We start from the raw sequence: 14,197 nt of genomic DNA, 5'->3' as shown, positions 1-14,197 counted from the left end.
GCTCTGAACATACCACTGAGAACATGGGAAAGAAATCAATCAGAGAGATCAACTATCTTAAATATCACTAATAGTTTACTGTAGAATCAATAAGCTAAAAGATGTAAAGACAAATCAGTTTTTCCAGTTTTTTTTTTTTAAGATTTTATTTATTTATTCATGAGAGACATAGAGAGAGAGAGAGGCAGAGACACAGGCAGAGGGAGAAGCAGGCTCCACGAAAGGAGCCCGACATGGGACTTGATCCCATGTCTCCAGGATCAGGCCCTGGGTGGAAGGTGGCGTTAATCCGCTGAGCCACCCAGGCTGCCCAATTTTTGCAGTTTTAGATTTGAACTTAAAATGTCAGGATGAAAATACCACTTCTAATTTGATAAAGATACATATTTGAAAAAATTTCCCCCTGACCTAAATGTCTATTCATCTTGAAAAGAATTCATCTTGAAGGATTCTGGTATGACATAGAGGAGTGAGGTGTGATGGGCTGATATACATGGTAATCTCTTAAATTTAGGATTCCACATTTTGGTGGTGTTAACTAATTGAGTTCTATGAAGAATGAGACAGAAAAATCACTTTGTGGTACCCTCAATTATCTATTAAAATCTTTCAAGATAGAGGCTACAACTCTAAGTAAAAGCCTCCCCACCCCCACCCCACACCCCGTTATCAGGAAAACATCAATGAAAATCCCCAGGAAACTCCATAATGTAGAATGCTAAATTCTCGCAGATACAATCTTCAGTAAATGTCTACATTTACAAAGGCAGGCTGGGGGAGGAGGACACAATATGGAACAGAGACCAAAGAAGATTGTATCTGGGGTAGTACCAAGATCAAATGTTTAAATATTCTATTAAATCTCACAAGAAGGAAAAAAAAAAAAAAAAAAATCACAGGACTTTCAAGTTAGAGAACATTTAAAAAAAAAAAACAAAAACCTTCCAATTTTACTGTTTATGGAGAAACAGATACAGGAGAAGGGATTGGGAAATTTGCCAAGGACAACCAGAGAGAGGAGAAAAGAAAGGCCATATATATACACTAACTATAAGCCCAGAGCCTTATCATGCATGTATTCCCTTTCAAGAATAAATCTCACCTCCCCAACAACATTCTAACCATTGATTTATTCCAGCATTTATTGAGAACCTACTCTGCAGACACTGCATTTGAACAACCAAACACAGGACCTTACAGACTAACAATGAAGACAGTCATTACATAAAACAAAACAGTACTATTGTTTCCAATCTCCATTAAGCCATAGAAGCATGAAGGTCAATAAGCCTTTCTAAGGGACACCAAGGAATACGATCACCATTTAACAAAGCCCCTGACATACAAGAAATTATAAACTTAATGGAAGAGAAAGACACATACAAAGATATGTACAAACAAGGGGCCCCTGGTTGGCATGTGACTCAATCTCCGGATTGTAAATTCAAGCCACATGTTGAGTATAGAGATCACTTTAAATAAAGTTTAATAAATTTTTTTAAAAATTTGAAAAAGGGATCCCTGGGTGGCTCAGCGGTTTAGCGCCGCCTTCGGCCCAGGGCATGATCCTGGAGTCCTGGGATCAAGTCCCACATCAGGCTCTCTGCATGGCGCCTGCTTCTCCCTCTGCCTCTGCCTGTCTCTCTCTCTCTCCCTCTCTCTCTCTCTCAGGAATCAATAAATAAATAAATCTTTAAAAAAATAATAAAAATTTGAAAAAAAAAGGGGGGGGTGCCTGGGTGGCTTATCCAATAAAATGCCACTCTTGATTTCCAGGTCATGATCTCTAGGTCATGAGATCGAGCTGGTCTTGGGGCTCTGCGCTCACCGTAGAGTCGGCTTGAGATTCTCTCCCTCTGCCTCTATCATGCGCTGTTTCTCTCTCTCAAATAAATAAAATCTTCAAAAATATTTTTAAAATCTCAAAAAAAGTGTATAAATGAGATAATTTGGGATACAGTAAATCTGTGTGATAGTACCTTAAAAACTGTAAAATCAAATCTTTGTTTCATGCTGGCATTCAATTTTATGTAAAGTTTATTTTATTATTTACGTTTCAGGGATATTGACACAGCTCAGAGTATTTATACAGAATATTCAGTAAATAATAAAGATTTACTGAATTTTTAAATTGCTATTAAACCATGATCTTAAAAACCACACACTAAGGAATATTTTTCAAAGCATTTTGTTATCAGAACTTGGTTACAATATTAAAGCACACAATAGAATTCCCTCACATTTTTATTCTTTCTACTCTTAAAAATAATAACCAATTTAAAGATAATTACCTTAAATGCCAAATACCAATCGTTCTCCTTGGAGGCCTTACTTCCAGCTCTATTCTTGTAAACTTCAACTCTATACTGTCGAATTAGAAGAAGATCTTTAACAAAAGATTCAAAATTCATTTTACTAAGCACAACACTCTCCAGGGTCTTTGTTCCTAAAGAAAAATATTAAAAAACACGTTACACAGATTTGAGGATTTAAAGTAGTAAGTGTTCAAGTACCTAACACAATGGATTCCCCAACCTACATTCTTCTCTCATTAATTCATTCCTTCAATAAAAAACTGTTTATCAAGCACTATTACTCATCCCAGGGACTTTGGAAGTTGAAGGGTATAAAAAGGTGAATAGATGTAGTGCCTCATCCCGTCTCCTTCTGTGGAACCAATTCATCAAAATAAAAAATTAAGAAGATACAAAGATAAAACAAGGAGTAAATATATATAAAGCTAAACTTACTTGTCCTTTCTTATAATTAGTTTCTCAGAAGTCTGAATAAAAGTCTTTTTTTTTAAAGTCTTATAACTATATACAACAATATATAACTATATATAGCTATATATAACTATATAATATTTGTATGGAATTAAACTTTTCTCAAAAGTTCCATAAAAATGAATGCCATTATTCATTGCAAAATCTTCTAGGTAGCACAGATAAAAATTCAAAGGTTCAAAAAGTATAGCAAAAAAGGTGACTTCCCTTTCACCACTGCTCCCCTACATCCAATTCCCCAGCCAATTGCTGTTAGTTTATAAAATAGATTTCCAAAATAAGCTGCATACACAAGCATTACTTTGTTCCTCTCTTACATCAGTAAGTGCATACTACAAACACTGTTCTGTATCTTGGCTTTTTCTTAATTTTAATATATTTTGGAAGATTGTTCCATCAGTACAATCAGCTTTTCTGTTTACAGCTGCAAATATTCCAAGGACTTTGAGGATATTCTATAATTAGTCTCTTATTAAGGGACATATCGGTTGTTTCCAGTCTCTGCTGTTACAACAATGCTGCATAAATCATCTTGTACACGCTTCACTCACCAAATATGTTAGTACATCTGTTAACACAAAGCCCCCAAACTGGATTTTATCAAAGAATGTTGAGGGATTTTGATAAATATTGCCAGACGATTCTCATTATCATCCATAAAGTAGGAGTTTATCTATTTCCCCTATCCAATCAACACAGAGTTTTCAAGATTTCTGGTCTTTATCTTAGATCACTGGTTCTCAACCAGGACGATCTTGGTTCTCTAGCAGACATTTGCTAATGTCTGCGAACATGTGGCTTGTCAGGAACTGGGGGAGAGAAGGGGAGTACTAATGGAATTGATGGGTAAGGCAGTAATGCTGTTAAACATGTACAGGATAGCCCCTCAAAACAACAAATTATTCAATCCAAAAAAATCAATAGTCCCAAAGGTCAAGAACTATCATTAGATAAAAAACAGTATCTCATCCTAGTTATGATTTGCAATTATCAATTTCTTACAAAATAAAATCACCCACATCATTAAATGGAATAAAAATTCAATTTTCAAACAGTAGAGGTAATACCAATTATTCACTTAAAGGTAATTATATGTAGATTATTCTGACAATTCTGGATCTATTTTTTTTTTAATTTTTTTTTAAATGTTTATTTATTTATGATAGTCACACAGAGAGAGAGAGAGAGAGAGTGGCAGAGACACAGGCAGAAGGAGAAGCAGGCTCCATGCACCGGGAGCCCGACGTGGGATTCGATCCCGGGTCTCCAGGATCGCGCCCCGGGCCAAAGGCAGGCGCTAAACCGCTGCGCCACCCAGGGTTCCCAATTCTGGATCTTATTAAAGACTTAACCTAAATTTAATAATAGATCATGCCAATTACAAATATGAAATATAAACAAGCATACAGGGGATCCCTGGGTGGCGCAGCAGTTTAGCGCCTGCCTTTTTGGCCCAGGGCGCGATCCTGGAGACCCGGGATCAAATCCCACGTCGGGCTCCCGGTGCATGGAGCCTGCTTCTCCCTCTGCCTGTTTCTCTGCCTCTCTCTCTCTCTCTGTGTGTGACTATCATAAATAAATAAAAAAATTTCTAAAATAAAGTATAAACAAGCATACAGATTAAATGACTTAAGACAATTGTCTTGTACAGCTAAGCACAGCTGATACTTTCCTTTCATTCATTAGTTACAAGTACTGTCAAGAATTCCTGTCAGACACCCTGAAAAAGGGCTCAAATCTTGCCTCTCTAAAGTTCTTTCCAAGAACATTCCTTCCTCATTATCTCATCCAGGACTGGCAAACAAACAGGGACCAGGTAGGTATAGGAAGGTATCAAATGAGCAAAGGAAACCCAAAGAAGAGTAGCAATAGAGCTGACATGACAAGCAGCTTCAAAAGGTGGGTGGAAACAGTGACAAAAACTGGAAAGTACATCAGGATAAAGGAGGAATGTCAGAGAGAGTAGCCACTCAGCTCCAAATCCACTGCTGAACTGCTGGGATATTTACACCCAGAATTTTCAATTGTGCAGATTTCTCAAAAGCAGCTCAAAATATGAATTTTTCCCTGAAATCTCACAATCTTTAAAAAATAGGCAATCAGTTCAAACTTAGAGCAAAACACTATTTAGGCCACCAGTTTTCAACTCAGTAAGTTTATTTTTTTTAAAGAGTTTATTTATTTATTCATGAGACACACACACACAGAGGCAAAGACATAGGCAGAGAGAGAAGCAGGCTCCATGCAGGGAGCCCAACGTGGGACTCGATCCCGGGTCTCTCTGGGATCACGCACTGGGCTGAAGGCGGTGCTAAACCTCTAAGCCACCGAGGCTGCCCTCAACTCAGTAAGTTTAACAGTCATATTTTCTTACAGATTTGAATAGATTGCTATTTCTGTGGCTTGCATTTACAAAGCAAGCTCCATGAAAGTTGTTTACTCTAGAATCCCATTCAACAAGGCATGTGTGAGACGGGGAGGCCTCCAGTCTGTAACAGACTCACATCTCCCAACTAACACTCACTCAAGATCAGAACCTGAGTGCAACTGTCGACCCTATGGAAATTATTCCCTGGTTTTGCCTAGCACTCATTCCATTTTGCTCAAGACGCTCCTAGTTTTAATACTGGAAGTCCGATGTTCCAGGAGCCCTCTTAGTCACAAGCAAATCAGAAAGACTGGTCACCTTACCAACCTATCCAGTTGAATTCCACATGAGAAATGTTATTCCTATGATGAAACATCATAAAAATAAGGAGAAAAAAAAACTTGGTCAAGAAAAGCAGCAGAGACACTTAGGTGGCTCAGCTGATTAAACGTCTGACTGTTGGCTTTGGCTGAGGACATGATCTCATGGTTGTGAAATGGAGCCCCACGGTGGGTTCTGCAGGGAGTCCACTTGAAATTCTCTCTTGGGACGCCTGGGTGGCTCAGCAGTTGAGCAGTTGAACGTCTGCCTTTGCCTCAGGTCATGATCCCAGGGTCCCAGGATCGAGTCCCACATTGGGCTCCCTGCATGGAGCCTGCTTCTCCCTCTGCCTGTGTCTCTGCCTCTCCCTCTGTGTGTCTCTCATGAATAAATACATAAAATCTTAAAAAAAAAAAGAAAAAGAAAGAAAAAAATTCTCTCTCCTTCTGCCCCTCCCCGTTAGTGCAGGCTCTCTAAAATAAATCTTTTTTTTCTTAAGAAGCAAATTAGACTTAATACAAAAGCAGATAAGAGTTTCTCAAAGGAAAAAAAAAAAAAAAAGGGACACCTGGGTGGCTCAGCAGTTGGGCGTCTGCCTTTGGCTCAGGGCGTGATTCCGGAATCCCAGTCCTGCATCAGGCTCCCTGCATGGAGCCTGCTTCTCCCTCTGCCTGTGTCTCTGCCTCTCTGTCTCTCATGAATAAATAAATAAAAAAAAAAAAAAAAGAATTTCTCAAAGGCACTGATAAACACCACTGAGTATTACCAGCAACTTCCAGTAAATACGAGTTTCCAAAACACTGTTTTTCATATCATCCTTTAAATTAAAAGGCAAAATGAAAAGTCAGCAAAAATAAATCCTGAGAGGGGGGAAAAATATGAAAAATTCTAAAACAGCTCTTAAATCATCAAACCACTAGGATGTGCCAGTAGAATTGTCTGGCCAGCACAGGGTTTTTAAAGTATCTAAAATTAAATGCTATCACAGGATGAATAAGCACTCTCAGATCCACAAGCTCCACCACTCTCTATTACACCTAACTACTTTGCACATCAATGTTATCTACTGCGCTCTGGATAGAAGGATCCAGAGCAATCTGGTCAAATCTTTCTACTGACATTCAACAGGAACACAGGTTCACAACAGTAGTAATTTCTTAAAAGTAGGTGGGGTGAAGAGGCAAATGAGGTGATTCGCACCCCCCCCCCCATGGCCTCCTCTATCTCCATTGCTAACACACTGCCAGGCTGCCCAACTGCCAAGGTTATCCTCTAAAGGTACTATTTCTCGCAAGGGAGGTTTTGTGACTTACTGGGTGGGAGTGCATTTTAAGTCTTATAAGTGCAGCTAGCATTGATTGTATGCTTTAACCAGCTGGGGAGTAAAACTGACCTCCTGGTGTGAAATGTGAGGAAAGAGGAACAGAAACCTACCCACCAGACTCCACCTGGAGTACAGCAGAAGGAATAGCCTTGGTTTTGTACAAGATTTTTCTCTTCAAGAATAATCTGGAGGGATCCCTGGGTGGCGCAGCGGTTTAGCGCCTGCCTTTGGCCCAGGGCGCGATCCTGGAGACCCAGGATCGAATTCCATGTCGGGCTCCTGGTGCATGGAGCCTGCTTCTCCCTCTGCCTATGTCTCTGCCTCTCTCTATCATAAATTTAAAAAAAAAAAATTAAAAAAAAAAAAAAAAAGAATAATCTGGAGCCGGGGCACCTGGGTGGCTCTGTGGTCAGGCATCTGCCTCTAGCTCAGGGTTTGATCCCAGGGATTGAGTCCGGTATCAGGCTTCCCATAGGGAGCCTGCCTCTCCCTCTGCCTATGTCTGTCTCTCTTTCTGTGTCTTTCATGAATATATAAATCTTTAAAAAATAATAATAATTTGGAGCCCCCCTGACCTCATTCAGCTGACAATTACCATGTGTCTGCTACATGAAGGCACTGGGCCAGGTGCTAGGGTTCAGAGGTAGACATTGGTTAAAACACAGTTCCTGCTGCTCTCTGGGAGCTTTCAGGCGATTGGGATAGACAGGAATAGGTAGACTCAAAGCTGTGTCTAGGGGAAGGAGAACAAGGGCAGGGAATGCCTAAGAGAGACAGCTAACCAGCCTTTTTTTTTTTTTTTTTTTAAGATTTTATTTATTTATTCATGAGAGAGGAAGAAGTAGGCTCCACGCAGGGAGCCATATGTGGGACTCAATCCCGGGACCCTAGGATAACGCACTGAGCTGAAGGCAGGCACTCAACCAGAGCCATCCAGGCGTCCCCCAGACAGTCTTAACGTGGGAATCAAGAAAGGCTTCCAAAAGGAGATATTTTCCAAGCTGAGTTCTGACAGCAAAAGCGGGGGAAAAAGTAACTTTCTTTCTCAGTGACTCAAATTCCTTATCTATAAATCGGAGATAGCTACTATCTCACAGGTCTTTATAATAATGTAGATGTTGAAGGGCAAAAGTAGCTAAAAAGATGTGAATAAGTCTAAATGCCAATAAAAGGAACCACACAGAGAGGAAATAGAAAGTTACCTCTGAGGGACGCCTGGGTGGCTCAGCGGTTGGGTGGTTCAGCAGTTGGGCATCTGCCCCTTTGGCTCAGAGTGTGATCCTAGAGTCCCAGGATCAAGTCCCATATCGAGCTCCTTGCATGGAGTCTGCTTCTCCTGTCTGCCTCTGTGTCCCCCATGAGTAAGTAAATAAAATCTTAAAAAAAAGGGGGGGGGCAGCCTGGGTGGCTCCGCGGTTTAGGGCCACCTTCAGCCCAGGGCGTGATCCTGGAGAGCCGGGATTGAGTCTCCTGTCAGGCTCCCTGTATGGAGCCTGCTTCTTCTGCCTGTGTCTCTGCCTCTCTCTCTCTCTCTCTCATGAATAAATAAATTAAATCTTAAAAAAAACAAACAAACAAACTGGGGGTTGCTGGAGAGGAGGTAGATGGGAAATGGGTTAAATGACATGTAGGTGGCTCAGCTGATTAAGCATCTGTTGGCTTTGGCTGAGGACATGATCTCATGGTTGTGAAATGGAGCCCCACGGTGGGTTCTGCATGGAGTCCTCTTGAAATTCTCTCGGGATGCCTGGGTGGCTCAGCAGTTGAACGTCTGCCTTTGCCTCAGGTCATGATCCCAGGGTCCCAGGATGGAGTCCCATATCAGGCTCCCTGCATGGAGCCTGCTTCTCCCTCTGCTTTTGTCTCTGCCTCTCTGTATGTCTCTCATGAATAAATAAAATCTTTAAAAAAAAAAAAAAAAAAAAGGAATGAAGTACTGATAGCAGAGATGAATCCTGAAAATATTAAGTGAAAAAAAAGTCATGAAAGATCACATTTTGTGATTCTACTCTTATGAAATGTCCAGAATAAGCAAAAGAGAAGGCAGGTTAGCAGTTGCCTAGGACTGGGAGAATTGGAGGTGGGGCAGGAGGACAACTGCTAATGGGTACAGGGTTTCTTTTGGGGACTGACAAAAATGTTTTAAAAATTTACTGTGGGGCCTGCCTGGCTCAGTCAGTAGATTATCTGACTCTTGATCTCAGGGTCTTGAGGTCGAGCCCCATTTTGGGTGAAGAGATTACTTTAAAAAAATAAATAAATAAATAAATAAATAAATAAATAAATAAAATGCACTGTGGTGGGCTCCTGGGCAGCTCAGCAGGTTGAGCATCCAACTCTTGATCTTAGCTCAGGTCTTGATCTCAGGGTCGTGAGTTCAAGCCCCATGTTGGGCTGTTGGGCTCCAAGCTGGGCATGGAGCCTACTTCCAAAAAAAAAAAAAAAAAAAAAAAATGTACTACGATGGTTGCTTAACTTTGTGAATATACTAAAAGCTACAGAATTATAAAACAAAACACTGAATAATATACATGTGTCAATCAAAAAATAAATGTGTGAATCATACTATGTGAATAATCTCAACAAATCTGTTATATTAAAAAAGAAGTATAGGGGATCCCTCAGCGGATTAGCACCTGCCTTTGGCCTGGGGTGTGATCCTAGAGTCCCGGGATTGAGTCCCTCTTCGGGATCCCTGTGTGGAGCCTGCTTCTCCCTCTGCCTGTGTTTCTGTCTCAATCTCTGTCTCTCTCTCATGAATAAATAAATCTTTAAAATAAATAAATAAAATAATAATAATATAGATTTGAGGGCAGGAAATTGAGGAAGTTTTCTAACCATTTCTATTTTCTATAGTCAGAGGCAAGTTCAACTGCTAAAGAATGTGGGAAAAGGTCACAGGCTCCAAGATTTGCCTTAAGTGCAAATGCATGGGATCTTCATAGTTCATCTGGCATTACAGTCCAGATATAATTTACCAATCTAGGGTCATTTCTGCAATAACCAATGCTGCCTAGAGACATAACTAACCTTCTTAACCTGATCAAGGTTTCCAGGTGGGACAGAGAAGCAAAGGAAAGGATTTTGTTAACCCTTTACCTATATGGCATAATATTAAAACAAAGGAAAACTCCTCCCAAGAAACAAGTTTTGGCAGCCTTACAGTAACACGTATTATTTAAAAAGATGCTCAGTTACAATGCAACCTGCACAGTGAAAACTGCAAGACACTTGCTTTGGTGATGTCTGGGACATTTTTGTTTTTGAGTCCCTCCCTCTTTGGAGTTATTTCACCCAATTTCTAGTAACATGATCAATCTTTTATATAACTGTTATTATCCTACCTAAGCATATATAGGACAATCTTTTACCTAAAATGTGCATTTGACATCTCTAGTCTTAGAACTAGATCCTTAAGAATAATTCACTTACTTGCTGATCTCTGAAAAGTTAAATTCACTTTTAACGTCATTCTCAATAGAATAGAAGGCGACTGTCTAGGTTACTTACTCTATTCTTAGAAATGCGCCCACTAAACACACTTTAACCTTCAAGAGTAATAAAAGAATATATATTTTTTTATTAAAAGTCTACACTTCAGTACAGAAGATTCCTGCATATTCATACTAAATTTCCTTCCCAATAAATGGGTGTGATGTTAGCATCCATTATTCCTTTCATATTATTAGTCTATATTAGAAAAATGATGGGGATCCTTGGGTGGCTCAGGGGTTTAGCATCTAGCATCTGCCTTCGGCCCAGGGCGTGATCCTGGAGTCCCGGGATTGAGTAACACGTTGAGCTCCCAGCATGGAGCCTGCTTCTCCCTCTGCCTGTGTCTCTGCTTCTCTCTCTCTATCTCTCATGAATAAATAAGATCTTAAAAAAAAAAAAGAAAAATGAAAGTATTAGAATCATTAACAGGTGTTTCGAAAAACCAGTGATTCAATTTACACATACAAGTACATTTAGAACTTTTTACATCATTTTAAATGCTTAAGCTATTGTAAACTGTGTAATACAAACATCAGAGAGCTAAGTGCACTAGCCTTGAATAACTTTAAAACTGGAAAGCAATCTAGACCATCATTAACTATGAAGCCATCCCTATCCATCTCTGGCTGGTCTCCATTAATTGTAATACCTCTCCTCTTGCCCCTTCTAACCCATCCCCCATCCTACAGCCAAAGATCCAACATACCACTTCACCTTTACTTAAGCCACCCAGGGCAGCCCCGGTGGCGCAGGGGTTTAGCGCCGCCTGCAGCCTGGGGTGTGATCCTGGAGACCTGGGATCAAGTCCCGCATCGGGCTCCCTGTATGGAGCCTGCTTCTCCCTCTATGTCTCTGCCTGCCTCTCTCTCTCTCCGCCTCTGAATAAATAAAAAAATTTAAAAAATAAATAAAATTAAAAAAAAAAAAGCCACCCAGTCTCCGAGCTTACAAAAAAAATTTTCAACAACTCAGTCCAAAAAAAAAAAAAAGCCTTCCATCCTCTGACTCCATCCACCCGGACCACCCTCCCCCCGGATTCCTGTCCCAGCGACACCAATCTGCCTTTCAGGCCTCATCCCAGCCAATGCCTAGTCCTTCAAGACTCAAATGAAATTTAGCTTCTCATGCAATGCTTCTTCTGAGGTCTTCAATCTTTGCCATTCCTGCTTTTATGCCTCTTCAACAACTTGCTATGGAGCACATCTACACAGTTCTTCACCTTCAATTATTTACTTCTGCCTTGCTCTCCACTAGAGTGAGTTGTGTGAAGGCAGGGATACTAAATGTCTGTCCTAGTGTCCATAACTCTGCCAGACACAGCAACACTCAATTTTGTCTTGATGAATGTGAAACATTCTTTCCTCAGTAACATCCCATCTGCATGTGGCAAAGGTAGGACTAGAACCCACGACTCCTCAGAATGCTCTTTCCATCATCACAACGGAGCCAGGCAGTAAAACCATCACCATAAAACATCTAAAACACCTAGCTCGGGCACCTCAGGTGGCGCAGCGGTTTAGCGCCTGCCTTCGGCCCAGGGCGTGATCCTGGAGACCTGGGATTGAGTCCCGCGTCGGGCTCCCTGCACGGAGCCTGCTTCTCCCTCTGCCTGTGTCTCTCATCGATAAGTATATAAATCAAAAACAACAACAGCACCTAGCTCACATTGGGTGAGAAGCGTGTGGCCTTACAGGGAGAGCTGATGCGGGAGGGGTGGGGCCGGATCACCGAGGGCGCGCAATGCCGAGCCGAGGCCAAGGCATTCGTGACTGGCCCGAAGTCACACAGCTAGCAAGTGGATTCCAAGTCACCTGGCTCCAAGTCCGAGGTCCTGACCACTGGGCGATGCTGCCCACCAACAGTAGCCCGTTTCAGATTCTGAACCAGAGCCCCAAGTGGAGTGCGGTGATGTGACAAGGTCTCCCCAACCCCCTGCTATTTTAAATCTCACTGCGGGGCGGGCTTTGCGGGGAGATGTACAGGGCCAAGGCGGGGCCGCTGGCAGACACGCAAGCGACCGCTGGACAATTAAAAAGAACAACGCATTAAATAAAGCGCCCGGCACGGGGGCCGCTGCAAAGGGGCAGGGGCAGGGCGCGGCAGGGCCGGGCGGCGCCCCACCTGGCGGGGCAGCGGCCGGGCCGAGCGCCGTCCCCGCCCCCGGGCCCCGCCGCCCGCCCGCCGCCCGCCCGCCGCCCGGGGAGCCCGCGCCGTCCCCGCCCTCACCTGCCGGCCCGAGGTACTTGATTACCCCCTGCGTCTTGAACACCTCTCGGGCGGCCAGCAGCGCGTCCTCGTGGTGCGCCGTGTAGAAGTCGCCCCGGTCGAAGAGGCGCACCGTGGTGGTCGGCTTCTCCGGCATGGCCTGGAAGAAGCGCACGAAGCCGACCTCGGCCGCGCTCTCCAGCTGCAGCGTCTCCTTGGGCTGCACCGCCATTTCGGAGCGTCCGCGCCGCCTGCCAGAAGGAGCCGCGCGACCCCGCACCCGCTAGGCTGTTTCCCGCCTCCCTTCCCTCCCTCCCGTGCGGCGTCGGCCTTTGCGGAGGCGCCCAATCAGCACCCAGTGCTGCGCGGCGGTGGGCGGGAGCCCGCCGCGGCAGCCAATCAGAAGCGGACGCGGCCCAGCTTCCCGCGCACGCCGGCAGCCCTGGCTACTGCGCATGCGTGAGCCTAGGTCGCGCGCCGACCCTGGCCGCCTGCCAGCCCTCAGAGGATTCGGTCCAGGTGTCCCTCCTGCTGCGCCCGCCTGGGATCCAGGTGCATGGCTAGTTGGGGTAGGCGGCCGGGTGGGCTTTGCGGCGCTTTGGGGTTTCTTATGTACCCGGAAGCATGAGACAGCAGTCAGAAAGAAACTCGAGAACAAGGAAAAACTAGCCTTACTCCCCACCCTGCTACATTTGTTTTTGTTTTTTTGTTTTTTCACCCTGCTACATTAAAAAAAAAAAAAAACTACCCCCCTCTCTGAGCACTGAGTAATGTATAGAATCCTTATGTGAGTAACATAACGCTACGTGAATACTGGGATTTAAAAACTAAATCTGCACCCCTCTGTCCCTGTTTTCCTTTTTAAGCAAACTGATAACGTCGAGATTATAGGTTTTTTCCGTAACTCCCCTAATTGCTTTGCACTAGCCGCATTCTCCTTTCCTCCACTCCTTGATCGATTGATTGGAAGTCCTACTTAAGAGGCCTTCTATGTGCCAGCCTCTTCTAGAATCTGAGGGTCACCAGTAATGTTCAGTTTGCGTTCTAGTGAGTGAATGCAAGACGGTACAGCAAGTAAATTCATAGTAAGTAAACTGTTAGAAGATAACTATTCAGGTGGAAAACAAAGATAGAGTTTGTTGTTGTTTTTGTTTTTAATAATGAGCAAAGAAAAAAATAATAATAATGAGCAAAGACCGGAAGGTCAGGATGTGTCCTGCAGTTACCTGCCTCAGGAAAGGAATTGCAGGTTCCTGTTTGGCTCACCCTTGACCTGTGGAAGCAGCACCAACCCTGCTTCAGCTGCAGAATTACCCCCAGGGGCTTTTCAACGGTATTCCTTGGGCCCCACTCACCTATAAAGGCTTGGAATTTCTGAAGGTAGGATCTTGGGATCTTTTTTTAAAAGCTCCCTGGGTAGTCCTGACAATCAGCTCAGTTCTGAAACCACTAGCCTACAAGTTAAAATTTAAATATCTTGGGAAGGGAATCCCTGGGTGGCTCAGCAGTTGAGAGCCTGCCTTCCGCCCAGGGCGTGATCCCAGGATCAAGTCCCACATCGGGCTCCCTGCATGGAGCCTGCTCCTCCCTCTGTCTGTGTTTCTGCCTCTCTCTCTCATGAATAAATAAATAAAATCTTAAAAAAATATATATATATATATCTTGGGAAGCAGAGGAAGTTTGGATCCTCTGACTGCT

At 43.1% G+C, this 14,197-nt stretch overlaps 1 protein-coding gene across 1 annotated transcript in view; it reads right to left on the bottom strand.

The window, feature by feature from the left end:
• The window catches only part of MSH2 (mutS homolog 2), a 76,595-nt gene extending 63,784 nt beyond the window's left edge, over positions 1-12,811 (bottom strand). The window contains exons 1-2 of the mRNA XM_072768271.1: positions 12,521-12,811; positions 2,292-2,446 (exon numbers count right to left, since the gene is read on the bottom strand). Of these exons, the coding sequence (XP_072624372.1) occupies positions 2,292-2,446; positions 12,521-12,731 (366 nt within the window). The 5' untranslated portion in view covers positions 12,732-12,811. The remainder of the gene's footprint in view (positions 1-2,291; positions 2,447-12,520) is intronic.
• Positions 12,812-14,197: the final 1,386 nt, after the last annotated feature.

This window comes from Canis lupus, chromosome 11 (assembly GCF_048164855.1).
Source record: "Canis lupus baileyi chromosome 11, mCanLup2.hap1, whole genome shotgun sequence".
Taxonomy (NCBI): Eukaryota; Metazoa; Chordata; class Mammalia; order Carnivora; family Canidae; genus Canis; species Canis lupus.
This window is presented reverse-complemented; position numbering and strand designations above follow the sequence as displayed.